At 40.7% G+C, this 26,043-nt stretch overlaps 1 protein-coding gene across 1 annotated transcript in view; it reads right to left on the minus strand.

Annotated features, from left to right (window-relative positions):
* ofcc1 (orofacial cleft 1 candidate 1) overlaps positions 1–26,043 on the minus strand; it is a 76,957-nt gene that overhangs the window by 23,324 nt on the left and 27,590 nt on the right. The window contains exons 16-20 of the mRNA XM_005722433.1: positions 21,906–21,997; positions 19,973–20,118; positions 8,328–8,582; positions 6,029–6,281; positions 5,483–5,646 (exon numbers count right to left, since the gene is read on the minus strand). Of these exons, the coding sequence (XP_005722490.1) occupies positions 5,483–5,646; positions 6,029–6,281; positions 8,328–8,582; positions 19,973–20,118; positions 21,906–21,997 (910 nt within the window). The remainder of the gene's footprint in view (positions 1–5,482; positions 5,647–6,028; positions 6,282–8,327; positions 8,583–19,972; positions 20,119–21,905; positions 21,998–26,043) is intronic.

Below are 26,043 nucleotides of genomic sequence, written 5' to 3' on the forward strand. Positions count from 1 at the left end.
CAGACTGACTGGAGATCTTAGAGAACGTTTTTGACTAAACACAGCCTCTTGTAATAAAATACTGCACTGCATTCCTGATACAAAAAATATGGCTTCATATCTACATTTTAGCGTTATAATTTTTTAATTGCTGGTGGCAACTCAAGACTGATAAGAAGCTCTTTGAGCACATGAGAATATGCCCGACAGTGGCACGAGATTTAAAAAATGGCGACTTGCTATATGAGGTTACTTAGCCTGCAAATACAGCAGATATTAAAGAAACACAGAAGGGAATGGGAACTTCCCAATGACAGGGAATGAATGATGGCCAATAAAGTATACAGCGGTAACTGTACTGCCCACCACAGACCTAGCCATTGTAAAGCCACATCTGGCCCTTTGGTTGTCCCTGACCGGATGATCTGATATCCTCGTGTTGGTGTTGTTCCCAGACCGTCATGAAAATGTTGTTCCAGGTTCAACATTGCAAGTGACCAATCACATTGTTGTGACGTTATTCTTTTGCGCGCCAAGCCATTCGTGCATTTATGAAATTCCAATGTTGCAAGGACAACATCAATTCTGCTTACTGTTTATTAAAGGGTTACGGTTAGGGTCAGGGTCCGTTGATCGGCAGACAGAGGCGGTTTCACGTAGCTTAAGTACAGTTTTTTGTTTTACGCCGGTTTTTCCCGAAGTCGCAAAAGTATGACGTCACAACATTCTGATTGGTCACTTGCAATGTTGATCCTGGAACAACATTTAGTATGATGATCTGGGAACAACACCAACACAAGGATATCAGATCGTGCGTCCCTGACCAGCCCATGTTTGGTCAATCGGATTCAAATGTAAATACATGCATCATGTTGTTTTTCCTATTTCACCCATTAAACACTCTTTTTTATTGGAAATATTTTGAAGAGGATTTCTCTATGTATGTACATACATGTCTGCAAGGGGATATAGCTTCACTGTAAATGCACTGGAGCAGACAGTGATGAGAAATGTCAGATCACGGCAAAAAAAAAAAAGAATGACTGATGCAGAATGAATGTGGAGTTTTTGACAGGCCACGGACTTCTAAGCATTTATTTACTGAAGTCAGTAAAGCTATGTCCTTAGTTTTTGTCGAGCACATTGCTGTGTTTAAGAATTACATTTAAAATTGCCATTATGAGACTAAACACACAGAGAAATACAAGAACCTGACTGATGCAGCCTAGAAACCTTTACTGGCAAAGCTGCAAAAGCAACAAAGACTTTTTACTCAGATTTACGCCTTAAATCATCAGACTTTACTGAAGCATTATAACACAAACACAACTAACGAGTGAAATTACTCGTTTATGTTATTTCTACAAACACGTATGTATATCAAGTTAGGAGTCACTGGCAATTAACCTGCTTTACCACTGACGTATGAGAACATGTTGCTTGTTTCATTGCCACCAAGAACCAATCTTTTTTTTTCTTAGTTTGTTATTAAGAATATTAATTGCGTTCATTAAATCATGGTCGCTGGTTGTAAACAAGTGCACCTATGAGAAATGGAGGCTGGAGGATGGTGAACCAAAAAATGTTTCCACTGTTACAGAAACATGTAAAATGCGGTGCGTAATTAAATATATACGTTTGTTATTTCATAGGTTACTGCAGTATATGCCCTCAAAAGTTCCAAGAGCATTTGAAACATCACCTTTATTCACACATACCTAGAAAAGTTCATATGAAACCTATTTTTGGTTCCAGAACACAGACGTTGTGTGGATCTGCAGCTTGCAGAAATGCACAGGGCCAACTTTTTATTCTGACAGCTGGGTTGGATGCTCTATAAAAGTCTAATACATCAATTGAAACAGCAAAAGGAATCAAACAAATTGGCCTGTGAGTGGGAAGTATTTTGTGGACACAAGCTGAGTGTAGAAATGTCTGAGTTTGGCTGGGTGTCTGCGTGGTTGCACAAATATTAATGTGTGGGAGTCGGATCCTGGGATGTTCTTCAGTGTTAATGCTGTGCTTCAAAGATGGCAGATACAGTGGACGTGCTGGTTGCAGATGCATCTGGAGAGCCCGGCTTGAGTCACAAGAAAATTTTCTGCCCAGCAGAAAGCATATTGATTCATACCTCCACATGAGTACGCATCACCAAAATGCTATTTTTCGTTTGCCACATGCAGCCAACCCCTAAAAAGAAACACCATGTCTGTAAACAAATGTCTTGGCTGACCATCAAAACCAACAGACCTTGTGCCCTTCCACAGAGATTCTAGCCTGTCAGAGGGTAATCAACTCTCAAATAAAACCAACATCAAGGAGGCAAGGATTTATACAAGAAGCTGGTACGGAGCTTTGAACTCAGCATCATTCCCCATTGCTCTTGGGAGTGGGATGTTTGTAGAATCTTGACCTCAGACACAGGAATAGCATGCATTCATTTTAATCCTACACTTGAATTGTGCTTCTCATTCATTTATGCGGTTTCTCTCTTGGAGGAATTCACCATCTTTGCATCTCCGAGCTTCAAAACGGGCTAATTTCTTTGGTGTGGAAAAGGCCTGAATTTAAGTATGTAATTCTTTACCATGTAGGTTGTGATCTGGATGACAAGGCTCATGGCAGGTCTTTGTTTAAGCACAAGGTTCACGAGTTGATGTCAGTGGATGAAAGGGTCAGAGAATAAAACACAAATGATTTGTCTTTCTAACGTATATGTTAGTATTATCTCACCCAAAGGTTTTTCTCACTTTGGTTGCTCTGTAGTGTAGTGGTTTACACATTTGCCTAGCAAGCAAAAGATGGGAGGTGACACAAATCCCTTTGGGGTTGCATCAAGAAAGGCATTCAGTGTGAAAACTGCTCAATCAAACATGCAGAGATACCCACTGTGGAAACCCTTAGTGAACAAAGGAGCAGTCAAAAGTAGCTTAAACTGTATTTCTCAATTTACAGAATGTGTGATTTATTTTAAAGGATCCTATCAAACTAAATTTAATGGAACAGAAGGATTCAGTGCAAACAAAGATACCTTCTTATCTTGTTCCATCAAAAACAAACTTGCAAACCTCTTCTAATGAAGAAGGAAAACTGATAAAGAAACTGATGAAGTAGACACTTGCAGTAACTGAAACAAACAAAGTTTTTTTTCTTTTACAGTCTTGCAAAAATGTTGATGGAACTACCACTACACTACTACTTTTATAGCTGCTCATTTTGGTTTCCATAAAGGGTCAAAGAATACAGAGGTATTTTACGTGTATTTTTGCAGGCAGTGAATAAAAGCTTCCTAAATGTAATTAAGAAAAAAGGATAACAGTCCATTCTATCTATACATACGGCCTGGAGCATATTTTTTAGAAATAGGTCATGGTCTGTGTCAGAGCCCCTTCCTTGTAGCCAATAGGAAATTGTAACCCATAAAATTATCAGCCTTGCTTCAGCCTCGTGGCCTACATTCAATACAAACCCGTGTGGCTGCTGAGTGGCAGAAGTCATTATTCCCGGCTGCTGTTTTAATATTGTCCATTTAGTCTGATCCCGATAAGCGTCTCGCTCACTGAAATTAGATGGCACCATCTCCTTGGCTGCCAATCTCAAACTGATTAATTCAATAGGCGCTTTCTTACATTTTAAGCTATTAATGGAATTTGGTCGTATGTTAGAGTGAGAGAACACACCTTGGATGAATACTGAGTTACACTATTCAGTAATTTATCACCTGCCTGCCTTTAAAGTGAGTCCTATATTGCAAAAAGTCTGTCAAATCAAATGCCTTTGAATGTTTGAGAAAGAGCAGTGTTTGTTTTGCCTGGGCTTTCGAACTAATCAGCAAAAGGTCTATAGATGACATGAAAAAGCCATCCGAGTTGCCAAATCACAATGCAGGCTAGCAACCAAATGTTTCAACATGGCTGACCTCAATCTGCAAGACATGAGTGGAACACAGTGCATTAAGATAGAGTATGTGTGTTCATCACCATCCGCAAGCCGTCCTTTTCAATATGTATGAAACCTGCAGTGATCCCAACCATGCAAAACACCCAGCCTAATCGGATAAAGTAAGGGGGTTCCATATTCACGCTATATCAAAACACATCTAACTTTTGAATTAGAAATGATTTCCATTTTCCAGTGAATTGCAGCGAATGGTATGTTCAGGCAATCTAGCTGTGTGGTGCGTGTGTATATTCCTGATTCTGTGTTTAATAAGTTTGTGTATGCTTGTGTATGTGAGCCTTTGATGCATAACTCCATCAGCAATTCCCTGCAACTATAAATTCAAAATAAATTACATCAACATCTGTTTATATTTTTGATTTTTTTTTGTTCACAGTTTTTTTTTTGTGGACAGAAAAGGTGAATAAATACTTGATGAAGGGTGGAACAAGCAGGATAGTAACATTTAGATATACTGTATTATTATTAACTGGTGCTATACTATCCAGTCGTTAAGTCATAACGTGACGAATCCTACTTCCGGGCCTAAAGTAGTCTGTTTAATAAGGCCTGGAGACTAGCCAGCAACCCCTGTCAACCTCTAGTCCTTAAAGAAAAATGTTCATTTCCGGTTAGCAAGTGGTTGCTGGAAGTTGCTGTTCAAGAAGAGGTATACAGTCCTACACAAGAAACATCTTTATGATTGTTTTGTTGCTAGCAGATTGCTGTTTCCACCTGCAGTTTGCAAGTTGCAATCAAGTTTCACTACTCCTCGAGGAGCAGTTGGCCAGTGTTTGTAGGCAGGTAGCTGACTTCCAACTATAGGTGGCCACAGCTAGTTGCTAGCTGTATTTTAGCCGTGTGATTACTAGCAACCAAAGCAATCATAAAGAGATTTTTAATGCAGAAACTTTAGCAACCACTTCTTAACCACTTGTTAACAATGTTTCCCTCGAAAATAGAGGTTGTCAGGAGATCACTGACCTGTCTCTAGGCCGGTGTGACTGAGACCCAAAGAAACCAATTTCAAAATGTCATCGTTCTGTTTTACTAAATGGGGAGGAGGTAAGGTTTGGACGATTAAGGGCTGGTTGTGCATTTGTGTGCTGTGGGTTGTGGGGGTGTTATAGGTTTTACTGCAGTGGTTTTATTGTCCCAGCTCACTTGAGATCAGATTGACCTACATGTAGCCCCTGAAACAGAATTTAAGGCAGACTTATTTGTGGGTGTCTCATAAAGATACTTTGTATTTAATGCCACAGATACAAGTGGCATTAACAAGTGATATAACTTGTTTTCAGATTCAAAACAAAGTTCTTGTAGATGGTTGACTTAAACCAAGCCAGCAAGTATTAAATAAGTTTAATGTACATATTATATACTAGGAGCATACCTGAAACAGAAACAAATTAACATTCAAAAATACATTCATTTTATCTCTAAAATAAGAAGAAAATATTTGAGATTTATTTGAATGTTAATGCCAGTTGCTTCAAAACATTTTGTGTTTAAGATAATGTAATTGTTTTCTTGCTATATTTGGTATTCTAACTGTGTAGCTCACCTGAGCAGGTACATGGAGAGGATGGTGATGGAAAGGAGAAAAACGACAGCATAGAGGAAGAGAGTGATGATCACCCCCGCTGCACCTGATTTGTCAGCTTGATAGAAGTGCCAATAAAGCTTGGCAGCATCCCCCACTGGTGTGTCAGGACTGTAGGAGAGGCGCTAAGGAGACAAGGATTAAAAATAAATAATAAGTAGTTTCCTATAACTGTGGATGCAGAAAATCTCTTTTTCTAAATGAAGATCACAAGACAGTTCACGGATTTTCTTTCACATATTTCAAAAGTCAAAATATAACAACGTTTTCTCTCCCTTTTTACGTTTAAGTTGCTGCCTACATGAAACTGCAGCAAGAAATGTCCAATCCATTTCAGTCACCTTACACATCTAACCCGCTGCCAAAAAAGACACCCATCCAACCTTGCACATTTTGCTTCTCACCCTCTCTGCACTCTTTTTTTTGTAATCTAAAGTCACTTTGCCAAGATAAAGTGAACTCCTATTTAAAGTGCACAAGTGTCCAAGTTATTTTTAAGTGACTTACCCCGAGGATGGCGTCCACTGCAAAGACTGCCAGGGGGTCGAGGACTGTCCACACTCCCTGAGCCATGATAAACTTTGACGTGAAGGAAGGGAGTGAGCCAAATATCTGTTGACAGCCCCATCTGATCAGAACCAGCAGGAACGTTATTGCGTTCAAGGTCAGGGGACCCACCACCACCATTGCCAGCTCCTCCCGGGTGTGGAGTAAAGAACTCTGGTACACGAGGTCCACCGTGTGTGCGTGGAAGTGGAATCTGGTATGAGAGGAAAGTGTCAATATATGTGTACCATATTTGTGTTTGTGATGCTTTGCAGCTCAAGGGCAGCTGTTTCCAGCAACTCCATATACTGTGTTATAGTATTTGTGGCTAATTCACTCAAATGACTTTGATGGCATTATGACTGACTGTTGTTAAGGAAACCTTTATACCTATTACTATCATAAAAGACACTAAAGATGCAAAGGACACTGAAAGTAAGAGTATTACCACCTTTGCCGATACATGGCAGAGCTTATCCAAGCCCGTTGTACGTTAAACTCCCCATTTACAGCAAGCCTCATGAGTTCCTTAATCTTCCCATCAGTCAGGAGGAGGTAGAGCCAGTGGTGGGAGAGGAAGGGTCCAGTTTTCTCTCATTAATTTCCATCTGATTTGCTCCAAGAGTCAAGTATCTCTCAGATTCTGTCCATTAATCTGACAGTAGAGGTCCATTGGTGTTTCATCTGAAGCAAATCTCTCAAGAGATTCAAGCCCCAAAAAGTCATTTCAGAGAACAGAGATTACCTCTCTGGATGACCGGTAAAGACAAGAGACTTTGATGTGTTATTTTGTATATTTCCAGACAAAATTATAAGTAAAAATCTTAAGATCTCTCTCAAATGCTTCCTATTATTTTGGCACAAAATAAGATACATTTTGTACTATAATTAAAGTACATTTAGTTAAGTACAACTTTGACATACTTTTTCTGTCCTTGAAGAATGTGATTTATGCTACACTCTACTTCTGATCGCTCTCTTAACAGATTACATTGAAAAACATATTTAATAAGCACAAAAATATTATACTGCTTATGCCTACAGTATATGTTTACTTATAATTCAGGATATTCTGAACACAAGATGTTTAGTACCTTAGACCAGTGTATTACTGCTTTGTAACTTGAGTGAGTAAAAGAAAAGAAGAGAAGAAATGAAGCACTCATAGATGACTGTAGAAGCACCGAAGGCCAGGGACTTTTGCTGTTGGGGACTCTTTGCAGGCCAATGATGTCCCGGGATGGATTATGGGAAGGGAGAATGCAAAAACAAACAGACACAGACGTAGAAAGAAAGAAAAAGGAACGAGTGTGAGATATAAGGGTGAAGCGAGGTATGCCTGTCATCATGCCAACCGCTCTGACTGTCACTTAGTCTCTCTCTCCCTCCCTCTCAATGGGCATCATCAGCTCTGACCATTGCATGGAGAGAGAAATGCTTGGAGGGAGAGCAGCAGATTTGGACATGTGGAAGTTGTCATCCAGCGTTGACCCCCTCTGTTTTCACATTTTTGTTTTCTATCCGCCCCCTCAGTCCATTCTTTTTTCCTTTTTTTTTCACTCAGCCACATTATTTTTTTCTTCCTGAGCTCTCCTCCATCACTTTCCATGATGTTTGCGCCCCTGAGTTATTGTAATAAAAACCTGGTTGTATGCATGTTTGCAGCCAGCCCTTTTATTGTGATGAATTAAATCAGCACCATATGCTATTCCAATGTGATTTAACAGTTCTGTGGCATCTTATTGCTGTTTATTATCAATGCTGCGTACCAAATAATAACAATAAATTCCTTCCAAATAATGTAGCCTTTTGGGACTTAAAGCTGTGTGGTGAGCAAACTCCCCCAGCAATGGTTTGTTAATATTGAGAAAGTCTTGTTAAAATGTTAATGGGGGGATTCCAAACAGATGATCTGGGTGTATCAAGCCTGCATTTGCCAACACACACACCAAGACACACACAGCACATCCTCATCCTCTCAGCTTGTTGTCCTCTCCGCATCGTATTTTCCCATAACTGTACACCGCATGTGTGTGAGCCTACATTCAGGTCATGTTATGTGTGGCCATGCTAATGAATTTACAGTATGGTAATATGCTACTATTATCTGGTATGTGTCAGTCCTCCGTTTTTATTAATGGATTTATGTCAGCAGCAATGTGTGCGCTTGAAAAGTTTTGCACGTCTGTGTGTGTATTCATGCGATCCTCTTCCATGCATGTGTGTGTGTGCAGGGCAATATCAAAGGAAGCAAACTCACTTGTTGACAGGAACTGCTATGGCCTGGAGGTAGAGCCACTGGCTGCAGTAATGCAGGTAGAGCCTCAGAAACCACATCAAAGCCAGCAGCAGTATAATGAGGCCGAGCTGCTGAACGGAGCCATGCCAGCTACTATGCAGTTGTTGTTGTTGCCGCAGCAACGGCAGGCCAAGCTCAGATGGCAGCATGGAGAGAGCCAGACGCGCTCGGTCAGACAGACACGGAGGACAGGAGCCAGGTCCAGTCAGTTGTGATCTGTTTTCATAAGAGGAGGATCATACACACTGTACATGACTATCTGAAGTTTTCTTCACCATTTCTTTTTTTTTTTTTAGACACTGATACTATTACTCAAGTATGTAATTATGTGAGTTCATTACTCAGATTTCCTCCAATGAAAGCATTGTAATGTCTTTTTTTCTCATTAATTTTACATCACACTTTCAGGCTGGATAAGAACGTTCATGCACAGGTGACCACATAAAGCAAGATTACTGAAACAGAACAAAGGTGTTGACTTTGTTCAGTCGATTTGGAGGTTATGACAATCACTTTGAATAACGATGCAAATCCTTCCTCCTCTTTCTGTTGCATACTATTCAGAAGCTTATTTCCATCACGACAGCCATGCAGTAAACATTAAAGGTAGGGAAATGTAGTATTCAAACTGGCACACACACGCATACAATTGCCAACATATACACAAGTGCTCTCTCTTTTTTTCCCCCTCACTAACACACCAAAGACACGCAAACAGATAGGAATCCCTTTCAGCGGTGCTCAGCTTCCCTCAGCACCTCTGCCTCCTATGTGCCGCCCTTTGTCAGGCCTGCTCAACTATTCCCTTTCATAAGGAGTGCACAGATGGAGCAGTGGAGGCAGGAGCAAAGGAAAGGAAAGGAAAGGAAAGGAAAGGAAAGGAAATACCCTAACATAAAAACCTGATATTTCACATTTGTGTATAGGTAAATTAGGTGTGCATTTACAACATTCGTTGACTTTTATTCAATATAGTTTGCACATGTCAACAAGCAGTGATAGTGATGACTCCTAGCATTCGCCTGATAGTAATTAGAACAAGACTTAAAGTAGGTGTTTACAGTAGAGCTATGGCGAGGATCACACAATGTGACTTAAGGCATATGCCTGTGGACATCCCCATGTCTCACCACTGTGTCCCAGAGCACAGTTGGAATTCACTTTGTAGTGTGTATCTAGGGAAAATGGTACATTGCCTAAAGACGAAAAACCGAATCAATTGTATTGCTCTCTCACCCCCATTACCAAATGTGGGCTAGACTTGCATCAAAATGTACAAGTGCATTGTGTTCCCTGCTTCTACTAATACGAAAATATGGAGCCTCACATAGTTTCGTTCGAAGCCAGAGATAATTTTGGCCGTCACTGTGAGGTGTGAAGTGTGAAATTATCTGAAGTTGAATCAAGTTTCCTCAGCGGATGCTATTTAGAGCAGTGGTATATTTTGCTGTACATGTGGGAAAAGTTGGAATTCATTGAAAAAAAAAAAGGTGCTCAGTCAAGAGTTTGGGCTGATAAATGTTCGAGCTTGGCTAAAATAACATTTATCCTGTTGGGCTAAATGTGTCATGAAAGTCTGTTATCACTCAGCTCTCTGTTTGAGATCTTAAACTAAAGTATACTCCACTGCGAATAAACTGCGTGTTTCCTGTGTGAAACCACTGGTTGCTCATGCACACAGAGTAAATATATATATTTATTCAGCCAAAGTCTTTGTTTACTATCACTGAAAAAGATCCAATTCAGTGCTTTTATACAAGATTTGGAGTTAAAACGCAGATAGAAAGATGATGTCTTAGCAAACGCATCTCATGCTTCTCCACAAAAGCACTTCCAGCTTTATCGCAACTTCACTGTGTTGTACAAAAAATGCTCTCCAAATCCCTGTAAACGCAGTGTGTCGCAGACACAGGCGAGATGCTACCCTGTCAACTGGCATCGCGCAGAAACAGCAAACACAATCTGACGTCCATCTTTCATGTAATGAAGATATTGATGATGCATGAAAGAGGAATATTTTTAGACGTCTTCACGAAGCGGCCCCTTCTAAAGGAAACCGGTAACATGATGTGAAATCTGTTATCCCGACTGAATTGATTTCATTATGGCACCTCCAATTACAAAAGTATAATACAGAAAAATAGGGGAAGGCAGCGGGCGGACGTGTGGGATTTTTATCTCGCAGGGATGAAGGATGTTTCATTTCAATATCACAGCCTGTCCTCTGAATGGCTGATAGTATGTGGCACAGTGGCCAAGTGATGAAACCAACCATTTCAACAGGCATGCATGGGACATAATACTATATTTTAATTGTAGTTTTAATGCTTTTGTGAAATCTGGGCCAGAAGCTGTTTGCTCATTATCTTAGTTTTGATATGTTTGTTCTTCATACCCGTGTCATCAAAGCATATTGCAAAAGGACTCATCATCCACTCCAAACCTTTCCTGAGTGTGCCAAGGCCTGTAAATCAGATTTAACTAGCGTGTTTCTGTCAGAAGCATCTCCTGGACTGGTTTTCCCAGGCTGGTGTCCCTTAATGTTGTACGCTATGACAACAAACAGACGCTACGCTCTTAAAAATAGCACAAAGCGAAAAGCAAGTAGTGACATGCATTATACCTTGAAGACGGCACGGGTAATACGAGATGGAAGGGTGGATGGGGGAGGGAGTACAGTGGGGTGTTCCATTTAAAATAGCACACTTATGGTGTGAAGGCTCCAGGGCTGTAGGGAGTAAAGGTAACCCGCAGATTCCCTCTGCGTAGCCCCGATGGCTTAAACCCTCCAGTGTCAGACCACTTAAAGTCTTGGACTTATCCCTTTATTCGGAGGATTAAGATATTTTCTGTCACTTTTTTATTTAGGCCACCGGCATTGTTTTTAAATTCCCACACTTCTTTTCCCACCTAGTCGATGAACGGTTTGCTGTTGGGGAAACAGAGAAAGCAAAAAAAAAAAAAACCCCACTGTGAAAATAGACTTAAGAGATTGACAGATAATGTAATTGTTTTCTTAGTGGCCCAGATGCATAAGTGTTGTGGTGATTATGGAAGTGTGATTATCTCTGTCAAGAGATAGGACTCAAGATACCACATCTTTGTTTATATTTCATTTTTGAGGAACGCTGATAATGCATTTGTTTTGAATTAGGAGTGTATCTGTCATCTGTCCTACGTGCGTTACACAATCAGGTCTAAGGCGTTGCTAGGGCTTGGAACGTGGTGAAAGGTTTTTGGTAATCTGAAAGAAACTGATAGGTCATCATGTCAGCCTTGTCACCTGTGTTTGCAGTACCCATGTGATACATCGAGAGCTTAGAGGCATTGCTGGCTAATGACGGTTGCAGACACAGGTAGTGGCAAAAAGCGTTTAACTGGAATAAAACAAAGAACGCTGTCTATCAGCCAAGAAAAGAGAGAGCAAGTAACTCAGAGAACAAATAGTGAGGGGATAACTGTGTATTTAAAAGTGGTGAGAGCGTCCAGAATAAAACTTGTGCTTTAAGTGGTCTTTCACAAATTTGATTGACATTGTATATGTGCATCAGTATGCTGTCAGTGTAGATAGTTATGATGGGGCATGTAGAGGGGAAGACCTAAGCTACTAGAGTCCACAAAGCTGAATCAAAACATACCACAGGCATCACACCCAAAGCTGCGAGACTAAACACCTATATCACTTTAGTCAGTCAGTCAGCCCAGCAACAGCATCCAGCATCACTGTCTTAAATTACAACAAAACAAACACAATATGATAAACAAAATGAATAATAAAAGTAATAAATCCTCTTTTGCTTTAGATGTTAAACTAAATGGCCTTTTTGTTTCAATGTTTTGAAACATACTTGTGTAATGTTAACCAGCCATTGCTCACTCCGGGCATGAGATATCTATCATTTTGTCAGAACATTGTTACATTTTACAAGTTGTTGGCACCCAAAAGTAGTTGAGAGCGCTTTGGCTTCTTTAGACGAACTAATTTAGCCTGGCATGCCACCTGCATAATCACTGTTACACACAAAGTAGACACACCAAGGCACTCCCTGGCCTCCCACAGCTGGATACTCCACAAAAACGGGTCCCCAACAGATTATTACTTGTTTCAATTGAATCGCTGCCAAAGCCATCACTGCTCCAGCTTCTTATGTCTTGCTTTTCATTTAACACTTTTTTTTTTGCCTTTTGTCCCTGGAAACCAAAGAAGTGGATGTTATCAGTTATATTTGAATACTAATAAATATTTTGATATTTGACTCTAATGCAAGTGATCCTGAAAAGCTTGAAAAGTTCTTGAAGCTGTTTTGCATTTCATGCAAGTGGTTTCTTTAGTTCTGTAGGAGATCTATAATGCAAGTGCAAAAAAATCACAATAAAGAATTATTAACTAAAGCTGCCAAATAAGTTTCAGAAGTTTGTGTAAATAAAATTCACGTGTATGCATTTCAATTATGTGAACAAACGTATTTATTTTTAAATTTTATTCATGCAGAAGTACAGATGTTTATTGCAGTTCTGGCACTGAAGCAGTGCTTTGCACAGGTGGGCCAAATATAATGCACGAAGCTTACAAAGTGGAAACCATAAAGAAACACGCTCCCACAAGATGTATTAAATGATAATTATTGGTTTCTAAGCTGGTATCATTTTCCAAAGCACCTCCAACGTGTATGTGTGTGTGCACAATAACAACTTGGACAGAGCATCTCTCTGTGCCTGTAAGGCTTTTAGATAATTGAGTCATTTTATATCATCTTGTGAGAACTTTTATTTATACAAGGAAAAAAAAGAATCAGAAAGCATGAAAAAAAAAATGCATCGGATACAACTTTGTGCTCACTCTTTCTCTCGTACTCCCTCCTCTCATTTGTTTCTTTTCTTTGCTTTATTTCTTTCCAAGTGAAACGACCTTAACATGTTGAGGTTTTATAAGCACATTTATTTATTTATTTATTTTGCAAATCTGCCAAAGAGTACATACATACCCTAAACGAGCTCCATTGACAAAACTGGAGCACAGTGGCAGGTATTTGGAGTCAATTGCCATGTAATAAAACCTGTACACATCAGAATTAAAAATCAAGCCAATTACTTGCAATTAAACAGAAGTTATGGAGAACAGAATTTTAAAAACTAAAAATATCTATGATACATTCATAGATGAGAGGTATAACAACGGCTCTACAAGTCAAACCATGTAACCGTCTCATATCTCATATTTGTGGATAAACTAGTCTTAGATCATGAGCCATAATTTAGCAACTTGACTCTTGCATTGCCTAAACTCCTCCTGCAAAAACATTTTGGCCTCCTCGCACACATTGGAATAGTTTAGATGCATAAATGAGGTAGCTGTTTCATTGCTGAGCAACATGTGGCGTTTTTATGGAGTGCCTGACTTAGCACGAGAGGGAATTAAAAATGGAAATGGCAGGTCCCTTGGTGCACCATAAAGTAGGGTGGAAACATTTCAAATGCAGATGCACCTGGGATGGACAAACACATACTGACTTTGCGAGTGCTACACACACACACTCACACACACACACACACACACACACACAAATGGTGCAACTACCACCACCCTTGTGCTCAACAATGAAGAACAGGTTGTTGTTTTCTCGCTCTCTCCCTAGATTTTTGGGGGGCGCTGAGAAAATACAGATATGGGTGCCAGTGGATGTGCAACACAATAAGCGATAAATGCAGAACAAATAAATGTTCCACATCCATCCATTCAGCAATCTGTGTGAGGTGTACAGGGACGGGTGCTGCAGAATGTATGTATGGCCCCCCAGAGAGTTGCATCAGTATTTAAATGGATTTCACTTTTTTGACCTTGCTTCATAACTGCAGGACATTGTCACCAGAGAGATAGAGACAGGATGGAGAGAGAAAGATGGAGAAAATGAGAGGCAGAGAAGTGAGATAAAGACGGAATTAACAGGAGGGAGGGAGAGGACGAAAGGAAATAATAAAGAGCTATAGAGTCTAACTGTGCGGGTACGCAGAGATCAATTAAGTGAGTGCTAAAGACAAAAAGCAAAGATGATGTTTGACTTGAAGACGTGGCCTGAAATGCCTTTTGGAGTAGGAGTCTGTAACTCTCAAACCACTTTTTTTCCAATCCCAGGCTTTGTTACAATACATTACCACTAATGGGGGCCAATTATGTTCAATGATGTAATGTTTTGTTATTGATTCAAATGCTTCATTCAAAGGAATCCAGCCTCAACACAAATATGGATTAACAAAGATCATGTTTTTTTATAGATACTATAACTGTAACTGTCTCCAAGCAAATATAAGAAGAAGGTAAATGCCTGTCAGGCCTGCTCCACCTTTGTTCATTGCTGATAATAATAGCTAAAACGTGTGCAGATGACATCATGCATATATATATATATATACAAACGCTGCAGTAGGCAACTGCAACTTCTGATTACATCGGCATCCAGAGAGCTTGTCAGTTATAGTATCAGAGCTGCCTGTCAGTAATATTTTCCTAAGAGTTCACATTTATTTGCACAGGACACAGTCCATTAGTGCATGTTTGTGCTACAGTGCATTGGCTGTTACATAGCTGCATGTAAAACTTGTAATTTCTGGAGGAGTTATGTGTTTATATAACGCTGGGGAACTAGTGATTACAGATATAAAAGAAAAAAGGAAGAGCGTAAGTTAAGTGCCATCTCTGGCTTAGCTCTATTTTTTCAAGTGCACACAAAGGCCTCATGCACAAATCATATGCGATCACTCATATATTCTTACATATAGCTCCTGCCACTTTTCAGTATCTGACACCTCCCCTCTTTCCCACGTGTCAGTGTGAAGCGCATTCATTTGACCCAGACCACCAATGGGACCGCAGTATGCGCCCACTGATGCACACCATCAGTGTGAATTAACCAATCATATTGCAGTGTTAGCCTGTCAAGGATGTGACAGCTCTGATTTCCATAAAGGAAGCGGCATGTTGATTTTGCGAGTATGTGTCTGTGAGATCTGAAAGTGACCCAGGGCACGTCTGGCCACTAAAAAAAACCCCTAACATGTGCACTCGGGCCGTGGTAGCCAGGGGCCACTCTTTCACACATGCAAGCAGGTACTTGGGTATGCAGAAGCGCAGACACTTCCCTGCCCTCTCAGTACAGGAAAGAGCCCTGGAAAGCGCTAGAGAGGGGTGACTAGCACCACCATGTCTCCACCCACTTATCCTACCAGTATTACATCAGAATTTATTGACCCTTGCACAGAGTTGTGATTCGTAGCTGCAGTTTGCAGAGGATTGACAGCCTGAAACTGGGTGTTATTTCAGGTGTTTTTCTGCCTTTTTTCTGTACACAACTTCAGGCTCGGCTTTCTTTCTCTCCACGACAGTTGCTGGTCTTTCCCAGGCGTGCGGCACTGCGGGGTTGCACGTTACCCTTGTTATAAACACGTAAAATAGAATAACACTTAACTTGGAATCTTATACTTGAGCGAGGAAACATACTCAAACAGATGGAGGGCACAGAATGATAGAGACACAGAGATACACATCAGGGACGCTCCTATAGGCTCGGTTGGGGGAAACGGGTGGAGAGGAACGTTGGTCCCCAACGAGGCGAGTTAACTGGGGGAAATTAGGTCAGTGTGTTCCCTCTGACTCCACAGCAAGAGCAGGCTGTGCGTGTGTCTGTGTGTGTGTGTGCGTGTGTGTGCGTGTGTGTTTTCCAGTGCACCTACAGTATAACACTCCACCACTATAGCAACATACTGTGCTACACAATCACGGTCTGCTCCTGATTTCGTGTGTGTGTGTGTGTGGATTTGTGTACCTGTTTGAGACTTATTAGCATATGAGCTACTGTGCTACCAAAAGTTCAACCTAACTTTAATCTAGTTCACTGTGAACGCAGTGGCTTCTTCCTTACTTGAGTCCAGACTCAACGGTGGTGTTTAATATAGCTGCAGCAATAACAGCTGAAACTGTATTTATTATTATTCATTCAACTTATCTAACTGAGACGACAAACAAGCATGTAACTAATCATGGCATCATAATTAGCAGCAAAATAGTTCAGATTTTGAAACAACTAGATAAAGGTTAAGCGACATTTATCCCCAGATGACCAAACAGCATTTTGTAATAAAAGCTTTGGGGACAGATGGGGACAGTTCTGCAGCCAGTTGTCCTCCAGAGAATGAAAACACTCTCTGCTACCTTCAACACAGCTTTGTCTTCACTGTCGCTCTTCATGTTTCCCGATCAGGACGAGTCACACATACTATAATTGATATGAGATTTAGGGGATATATTTCAGTGTAATTAGAATCTTGATAATTGGACTAATTAGATCTAATTGCTATATGAGAATGACTTTGATTAAAACAGGTTTCTCTCCTCAAAACGAGAGTAGGAAAAAAAACAGTTGGGTGACATTGATGAGGTATAATACGACACTATAGCAATTTGATAATAATCATGTAAGTATGTGGTACACTACATAGGAAGAGGGTATATATTATCAGATAACAGCTAATAGTAATTATTATTATTAGTAATAATTCGTCAATATCACACATGATGAGGTCGAATGTGAGCTACCATTAGTATCTCATCACCGTGCTGAGTACACAAAATGTAAAGTAGTCTTTAAAGTGTAAAATTAATTCAGCATGTTTATCCTCGACCAAAAGCATTAAATTGGCCCGATCGAATTACAACAGCCATATTGAATCAGGTGCTTTGATTTTGCTCAGTGCTATTCTGTGAGAAAAAAAGAGGAGTATTGAAAATTACACTTGTAGACATCAAATAAACTGGAGGGTCGGCTGGAGTCTTTCATGCGTGTTCAAACAGATATCAGCGGCACAGTAACACTTGACAAAAAGATCATTCCTGACATGTTTTCAGACTTTTTCATTTGCCCAGAACTAATTTGCAATTGTCAATACCTGCAGTTTAAAAAAAAAAGTGCATAGCATAGTGTTTTCTTTGATTTTCAACTTCATTATTTTTTTATTTTACTTCTATGCCTTTTTAGATCACCAGCGTGGAAATGTGAAAACAATTACACAAGAAAGCCTGATCCTCACCCAATGAAAGAAAGACTTTAAATAAAAAATATACATGTGTGTACTATAATATATAAACAATCATATCCATTGGAAACATCTCCTCCCACAATATGTATTTTGCAGTATTTCTGTCAAAGTAGATGACGTTGTCACCATTTGGAATAAAAAAACTTTTACATAAAACCTCTAGTAGTTTTCATTCGTGTCAATTTGGTTCTACTTGTATCAGTATTATGTTTTTATGTAGTTGATACATTTAAAAAAAAGTTTTTTTTATTTAATTTACAGTCCCACCTGTAACGCACACACAGTCTAAGCACTTGTATACAGGTCCCATACATACTGCAGATCTCTTTAAGACATTAGCCCACTTCATTCCAATTCATCGCGCTGCATTTATTTTACTTGATGAATAAAGTGCTCCTGACTGCGACACATAAATGAATGCACTATGTTAAACCGCTCGTGTGATTCTCCGACTGTCTGAACTGAATCTTACTGTTTCAAAGTCTTTGCTTAATAATGCATGAGCATCTGATTTGCACGTTTGTGTCAGGACGCCTTATAAAAATCTCAATGAGCTCAGTCTCTTGTGGCTCAATAGATGGCAGTAATATCCCTCAATCACTTCAGTATGATTCCTTTCCTCAGTTAAAATACAAGAATACACAGGCAAGTGTGTGTGTGTGTGTGTGCATACTCTACTCGCTTGCATAGTCAAAAAATACTGTACACACCCTCTGTCTCTCACATTCGTCTACAGATGCACATAAACACAGACACAGAGATAAAAACCCGAGCTCCCAAAATGCCAAAAGACGACGCGGGGCGAGATGACATCATTAAGGCAAAATAAATAAAAAAATATCTGTAAATAATCCCTTTTGTCGGCATCTCTGTCAGTCCTCAGGTAATGTAGACAAACCCAGAATAAGTCAAACAACACAGCGGGAGAGACAGATGAGAGACTGCTGCGTCTTTAACGTCACTGTGAAAGCCAGCACTGCCACTGTATCTTTCTAATAGTCTGATTAGGTGAGGGCAAAAAAATAAAATAAAATAATCAGCCTTTAGCTCAAAGATACTGTAATGTGTGTGCTTGTAAAGATGAAATCAATAGCAGCAGCACCTTCACAGGGCATCAGGGAACAGCCGAGTCTCCAACTCAATACAATCCGTACCTATAACTGACAGAAATGTCTCATCTCACCGAACCCAGCAACTGCTCAGAGGTAAAAAGCGGCACTATGAATAATCGTGAAAACCATTTAATTGTGTCCCTTTGTGCGCAGTCTGCCCGGGCTCTGTGTTCATTTTTTATTTTTTTTTTGTATTCACTTTCCCTCAAGATAGTCTCTATGTCGTCATTTGTTGGCAGGATACGCTGGTAATCATTTGAATTCCCTCAGTATGTTCAGAAGATGTCAGGGAGTAGTCTCTGATCTTGTTTAATATGTGACCAGCAGCTATAAATTACAAACTCCCAGAAATGAGGAAACATGGGTACTTTTAAATCTCCAGGGAGCGCTCGCTTTATGTCTCTCTTGCACATACATACAGTAGACTCTCTCGCTGTCTTTACTCTCCCCCCCCAGTGCAGTAATGGTAATCTCCTCCCCTCAATTTAGTTGACATTCAAATAAAAACAAATACCTGAGACTTTTCTTGTTGAAATAAGCAATTTTGCTCTCAGTCTGTTTTGATGCTCCATGGGCATGCGCGTGCTACCTGGATGCTTTTAGCAAATTTGGCCGAGGTGTTTGAAATTCGGCGCTCTGTTTGTATTTCATACATTCTTGTTTTCTCATTAAAATCAAATGCTGTGAGCCACAATAAAGATGAAACGTAATTTCCACGCATTTTTGCAGAGGACTGGGAGACAACAACAACAAAAATTCACGGGGACATTATTGTCGTAGCTTGAGCAGCGTTTGGTTTGGCTTTAAATGCGACACTGTCACAAAGCAAATTAGCTGAAATACGACTGATTATTTTGTCCTGAAAAGCAAAGCACAAAGAAACACTGACTGTTGATTGTGCAGTCTTGAGATCTAACTCAAATGTAGGCAAGTACAGATTTAATTAACAGACAAAAGAGGACTTGTGACTTCTGAAAGTATCAAATATAAAAATGATAGTATTGTGGGCAGCTGAATTTCTGTGATTCCTCACCAAATTCTTATGGAGTGCTTTCCTTTCCTTCGGGACAGATGAGGCCACCAGGCTCTGGAAATTGCTTTGAGTGTGCCTTGTTTATGTTGGGAAATTAAAATTGAGTTGCGATTTAAGCTATACCACATACAAACTCATTTGGATTTCCCTCGAAAGACACTCAACTACTTTATCTATATCTGTTAAGGAGGTGTTCTAGGCACGTCTTGTTGTCAGAGTCTGTCTGGTTGATGCTGTACATTTCAGCGTCTGTGAGGCACAGAAACCACTTGTCACCCACGTTTTTCTTTCTTTTGCTTTTTTTTCTTTTCTTTCCCCCACACATTTGAATTTTGCAAGGCTGAGCCGGGATAATGAGTGGTGAGACTTACTGTAGGGAGAATGTATACTCCTCCATCTCCTCTGCGGAGAGGTTCTCCATTGAAGGCTGCATCTTCTGTTTGTCTGCCTGCCGAGGCGGTGCACTTCTGCCGCTCATGCTGGGGCCACAGCTATTTGTCTTCTTGATTGGCTTCTTCTGTGAGGAGCAGAAATCGGGGAGAACACATGCGGATGTCATTTGTAATCAAAGCAGGAAACAGGCCTCTGAATTTATCTTGGGGGATGCACACGGTGACAGTGACAGTGTGCGTGGCGCTTTGGAGCCTCTCCTATATCTCACCCGCGCCTCAATTGACACGAGACAAGAATGACGGCAAAATCGCATACGGCATGCCATCCTTCAACTTGAGTTCATTTGGGAAACATGCGTACAGTGATGGTGGCGTTAAATATGTGATATTTGAGCAGCTGGCACTGTTTTTTTCCACACAAGTCGTTTACTGTCATCGTCATAAACACAGTCAAATGGAGTTAGGAAGTGGGGTTTTAAATTTTTCACTAAGGTACTTGGGAGCAGATATTATTTGTTAAGCCGCCAACATGTTAACGGCTTGCTTTCCCTGGCCGTGTCAGCCCTGCCTGTGTTGCCCTTGGGTGGGCTTAGTGCCTTTCTGCTTGAAGTTGTGAAATACACACTGATGTATGTTAATGAGACCCACAGTTTGGAATAAGCAAGCTGCTTCTTTTTTCCACCCCTTTCTGACTCTACCTCTCTCCGTTTTATTTTTTATTTTTTTCTTCATCTTCCCTTTCCTCCATCCCTCTCTGTCTCTCCCTCTGAGATAAACTAGGCCCAGGAAGTAGTAAATGGGCAGAGTCCCATAAAAGCTCCATCCGTTTTCATAGGGCAATCTTTGCCAAAGCAAGCTTGGATTCCAGAGTGATGATCACAATAAAAAGGTGGAAAAGAGTGAGAGAAAAAGGCAGAGAGACGGGGGGGGGAAATGCAGGAGATATACCACAATGTTCTCCAGTGTCTCCACACAATAAATTTAATGCAATACCTTAAGAGTGGATTCCGTATATAGCTGAATTCCTGCCCTGTGGGCAAAGTGGTCGCCTGGAGAAAATTCATTTTAATTAGGCCTGCACTGCAGGTTGAAGGGCTGAAATCTGATCCCTAGCGCTTCCAGGCTGGGGCAGGTTGGAGATCACTCCACTTAATCATTAGACAACTGGGTTCCAACCAAGACATTTGACAGAGTTAGCAAGGTTTTAAAGATAGGCCAAGAGGGGAAGGAAAAACATGGTCTGCAGAGGCTGCAGAGATATAAAACCTCATATCAACAAACTCATTTATTTAACAGGTCATCCCTGATTAATGGTGGTCCAAAGAGCCTCTTGTACATCAGCAGGAGGAGGTTAGTAGGAATAAAGACGGGGAAGAAAGGGTGGTGGGTATATGTGTTTGAGAGAAGGAGGCTTGATGTTGTTCATAGGCGTCTAACTACCTCAACAATAACATCACAACAACAAAAGGCCGCAGCAGAGGCACAATGGAAGGGGCGGACCGGGAGGCAGCAATGCCAGATCAGCACATGGAGTAATTTTGCAATTACCACTTCAAAGTATGGCAGGTAACACGCAGGCTTTGATTAATTTAGCTTAAGTCGTCTGTAGCCCAGGAAGAGGCGTGTTTAGAACGGTTTGGAGAAGAAGAAAAAAAGGCGAGGCCTGGCTAGCGTTGCTGATTTCACACAATTTGAGCTGCTTTGGCTTGTCAAGCAGATCAAAACTGGCTTTGAAGGCTGAAAAATACCTGTTAGTGTGAAATGTATTTTGACAAATCTCAGATAATAAGCCGGGGAGGTGCGCGCAAGGCCGCAGAGAGGGGCGGGAAGGAAAGGGAGGGAATGGAAGGGGAAAGCAGAAAGGGTGCTCATTTTAAGGGTGGGAACACTTCCCCTTAAATCACAGTGTTACCTTGTAGTGATTCCCACCCTCTGCTTTCTCCCTGCATGGATCACTCTTCTCTCCGGTGCTTCCAGAAATGGCTCCTGATGAGAAATTCTTGCCTGCACGCCCAAAAGAGAAATAATGTGCAGTAAGTGTAAAGAGGAAAAGAATATTTAAGGTTGTTTTCTCTTGCATACCACACTTTATCATTATAATTTCAGGCCTGAGTAATATTAATACACATATAATAAAAAAAGGGGAAGAAAAAATATATAGGGAGATACAGTAAGATATATAGATATGGATATATATGCAATTACAAATGATGAAAAATCAAAAAATAAATTAAATTTTGGTTATGATACATTTTCACACATTTTCCCATCATTTCCCTTCTTCTGAAGTGTTTTTCATCCTCCATTTCTTTTTCTCTTTTCTCTGTCTCGCATTTTTTTCTTGCTGTAATTTAAATGGTAAGCCGCCAGATGTGTGTCTCATGCTTGAAGAGTCGAAGATCTGCATTATTTAGCATATTAACATTCACAGAATTTAAAAAAGGGTTCCTGCTTTGCCTGGAGGTTGCAATTAAGTAAACCTTAGCTTGATACATGTAAAAATCTCACTATGTGAAACTTTTTTTTCCCCCCGTGGAACCAATCACATCTATATAATACATATGGAAGCCTCAGCAATGATATAATTTTTCTCCTGCTGTGGGATTAAATATATCAGTAATAATAACTTAAATATTAGCCACACATCAGAAATCCTCCTGACAGCTAAATTTTTACTGCATTTAAATGGCAGGAAGATTCTGCTCACCTCTATTTTTCACAGAGTCTGAAATCAGATTTCACACTGATGTAGTTTTTAATTACCACCCCTTTGCTGGTAAACATTTGCCCTGGTGTTATAGTTATTCTATTCTCAGGATAACATTTTTATTTCTACATTATAAAGACGTTACATAACCGTGTACTCAGTTGTGTGGTCACATCAGGGCTTGGGATAAACACACTTGCCAGCCGCAAGATTAAAACAGCAGGTGACTAGAACTGACCACTTTGTTAAATGCAATGTTTTGCTCTCTTTCTTGTTAGTCACTGCAGGCCAGGCCCTTTCTGGTTTCAGTGACCCCCTCCAGAAGACTCTAAGCCAAAAAGTGCTCAGTAATGACTCAAACAAGGAGAATGAGAGCCTGAGAAATATACCTGGTCTTTCAAACTCCCTTGTTACCAATCCAATCGAGCATTCACAGTATGCACAGAGACTCCACCCCTGCAAACCACAGGAACTAAAGGATCTAAACACTATGGGACACTTTCAGACATCCTCTGAGCCAGTTTTTACTGGTTAGAACTGGTTTGGTGGCATGAAAAGAACTTGCACAATATTAGACAAGTGATTTTAAAGTTGTGTCAAATTGGTGTGTCTTAGTATAAAGAGTATAAAAAAGTACAGGTCTTCAAGTGTCAAAAAATCAAAGAATCTTTTTGTAAACTATAGGATGTTACCCTACCTTGTTTTAAAAAGCATAGTCGGATTAAATAGCACACAGCGACACTGCTGACTTTAGTTTACATTGGACAGAAGTCTTTTTAATGTTGCACATGAGCACTACGTCTGTGCTCATGTGCAGACAGTCTGAGTCAGAACAATGCAATGCTCTCACACACAAATACACACACCCCTCATACTCTATTAGCTGAAGCATCAACCACATAAACTCACAGACTTGGACCACCGTGGATTAGGATCTTTTCAGAGACTGTACTATCACACACACACAAACACGAACTTATTACACTAGGCCCCACTTGCTTACGCTCAGACGCTATGGAACGAGAATCAGTGCGGAGGCAGCATCGACAGCTCTGACAGCTAAAGGCTACGTCCATGAACTCAGAGTGCTAGAGCTGCCACAACTCCAGCCTCCCTGGGCACCCAAGGCCAACAACAAACTCCTTGTTTTCCCCCCTGTGCTCTGAGCTATAAGACCAGAACACATACTCATCCACTGCACACACACACACGCACATACACTCTGTATTGATGCACCCACACACAAAAAGGCAAAGATATTAATATGTAGAAACTTGCATATATGGACAAACATTTTCCAGGGTAGAAATGTAAGAGTCTACCTCACAAAACGCATAACTCAACGCGCCTCTTTTCTTTCTTGCTTACACACAAAAACAGGCCAAGTAAAGAGAAAAGCCCGAGGCCTGTAACACCGTCGAGACCCCATCACTGTGTTACTGGTGAGATGGAACCAGACTGAGATGGCAGTTCTTGTTCACCTAGGCCCTTAATTGCCTGATGACTGGTCCAAATTTACAGAGGAATCGAAGGTTAGCAACTCACGGATTACCCTTGAGTCTGTCAGGCTCTCATGTTGAGGTTGCTATGATACGGTGCAGATTTATTGTTGCTTCACTCAAGTTTTTTTTCTTTCTTTCTTGTAATCCATTGCATTTTAATGACTATCAAACACTGCAGTGCATACTAATGTCTAAATAGTTATGTGCCATTATATCAGGAGTTACCGGTAAATTCTGTAGGTCTTGCAGGTTAAATCTGTCTACATCGCACCTGCTGAATCAAACACAGCCTTCACTTTTCCGGGAATTCACCTTCCATTGTGTTTGTTCCATGCAGTCAGCTTATACTAAAGTAAAGCTTTAAATGTGTGTTTCTGCATACATTTGGAAGTTGGACATTAACGTTGTCGAATTAATCATCAGGAAGTGGCATGCGGCTGATTGAGAGTTTATGATGTAACATCGCGGTTTGAAATGCTGATGACTGGGAGTGGCCTGGAGGGGGGAAAAAAACATCCTGAAAGTAAAGGGCAATGCTCCAAAAGAGAGATGAGATGAGGAATCCTCGAAATCACCATCTATGCTCAAGGGGATGGATGTTAAGATGCCTTTGTGGGATAAAATAAATAAATGAGTTCAAAAAACGAGAGAAAAAAAAGGAAGCAGTGTCATAGTTACGGCAGACTCATCTGCATGCTCACAGTGATCCACTAAAGGCTATCATGAAACAAGATGCTAATCTAATTAGTCATTTGGGTTCAAGTAAACCCATACTAACTGGATCATTCAGTTAATGCGAAAGGTCACTTAACCCATTGTGCCTCCAGCCGATCACTGCGGTAAAAAGCCAAATACACTCCGTTCTGCTTGGACAAGTCAACTGACGTAAATCAGATTATTACCATCCAATAGCTAATAATAATAATATGAAACAGAAACACATTAATGCCCACATAAAATTGTTTTGATTGAAACTCGTCAGAGTTATAATCTTGGTTTGGGATGTCAGGTTTCGTTCCGTATAGACACCTCACCAACGCTGTGTTTCTTCTGTGGGGATTAATTAACTTAAGGCCCGAGGAATGCAATCTTCAAGTCTCACTGTCAAGCTCTGCACTGTGCAGATTATCGCAATGACAAGAGATCTCCATATACTTGTCCTGACTCAGAGACAAATGGGTAATGAGGAAAATCTAGGCGTTACATGCAGAGAGAAAGTGAGCTCCACGCAGAAGACATCAGAAACAGGGAGGCATGAAATAGGAAGGAAATGTCTGAAAACCCTCAGACTTGACTAAAAACTGAGAAGGAGGTGGGGTAGGGGGGTAATTCGTTCCTCTTTTCCTTGCTGAATTGGATTTCCATTTTTGGCTAGGTTAAAGTTGTCCATCCAATCGCTCCATTCAACCTTGACGTATCACCCCATCTGAACACCATAATTCGCTCCAGAGGTAATGCAACATGAACGGATCTGTATGCAAATGAGGCACAAACGTCAGATCGGCTTAGGGAACGGCGCAGATGAGGTGTTGTGCAGGACACCTTTTGATCCGTTATTTCACTTGCGGATTGGGTTCACTTCCCAAGCAACCTCCTCACCTGTGAGAATGTGCGTGCGCGCGAGTGCGTGTGTGTTGACATCTCTGCCTGCGTGCAAGCCAGAGTTTGAAGCCGTGTGCGGTGAAGAGACCTGGTACCTTTTGCCTTGTGTGGCAGAACATAAATCTCCCATAGTGAGTGCTCCTCTCCCTCCCTCGCTCTCTTTCTTTCTCTCTGGAAAGGCAGTCAGTTCGTTGGGGACACTTCCCTTGTGGGCGTTAGGATCTCTGTGGGGGGTCACA

The sequence above is a fragment of the Pundamilia nyererei genome, unplaced genomic scaffold (assembly GCF_000239375.1).
Source record: "Pundamilia nyererei isolate P.nyererei 1_Seehausen unplaced genomic scaffold, PunNye1.0 scaffold00007, whole genome shotgun sequence".
Classification (NCBI taxonomy): domain Eukaryota; kingdom Metazoa; phylum Chordata; class Actinopteri; order Cichliformes; family Cichlidae; genus Pundamilia; species Pundamilia nyererei.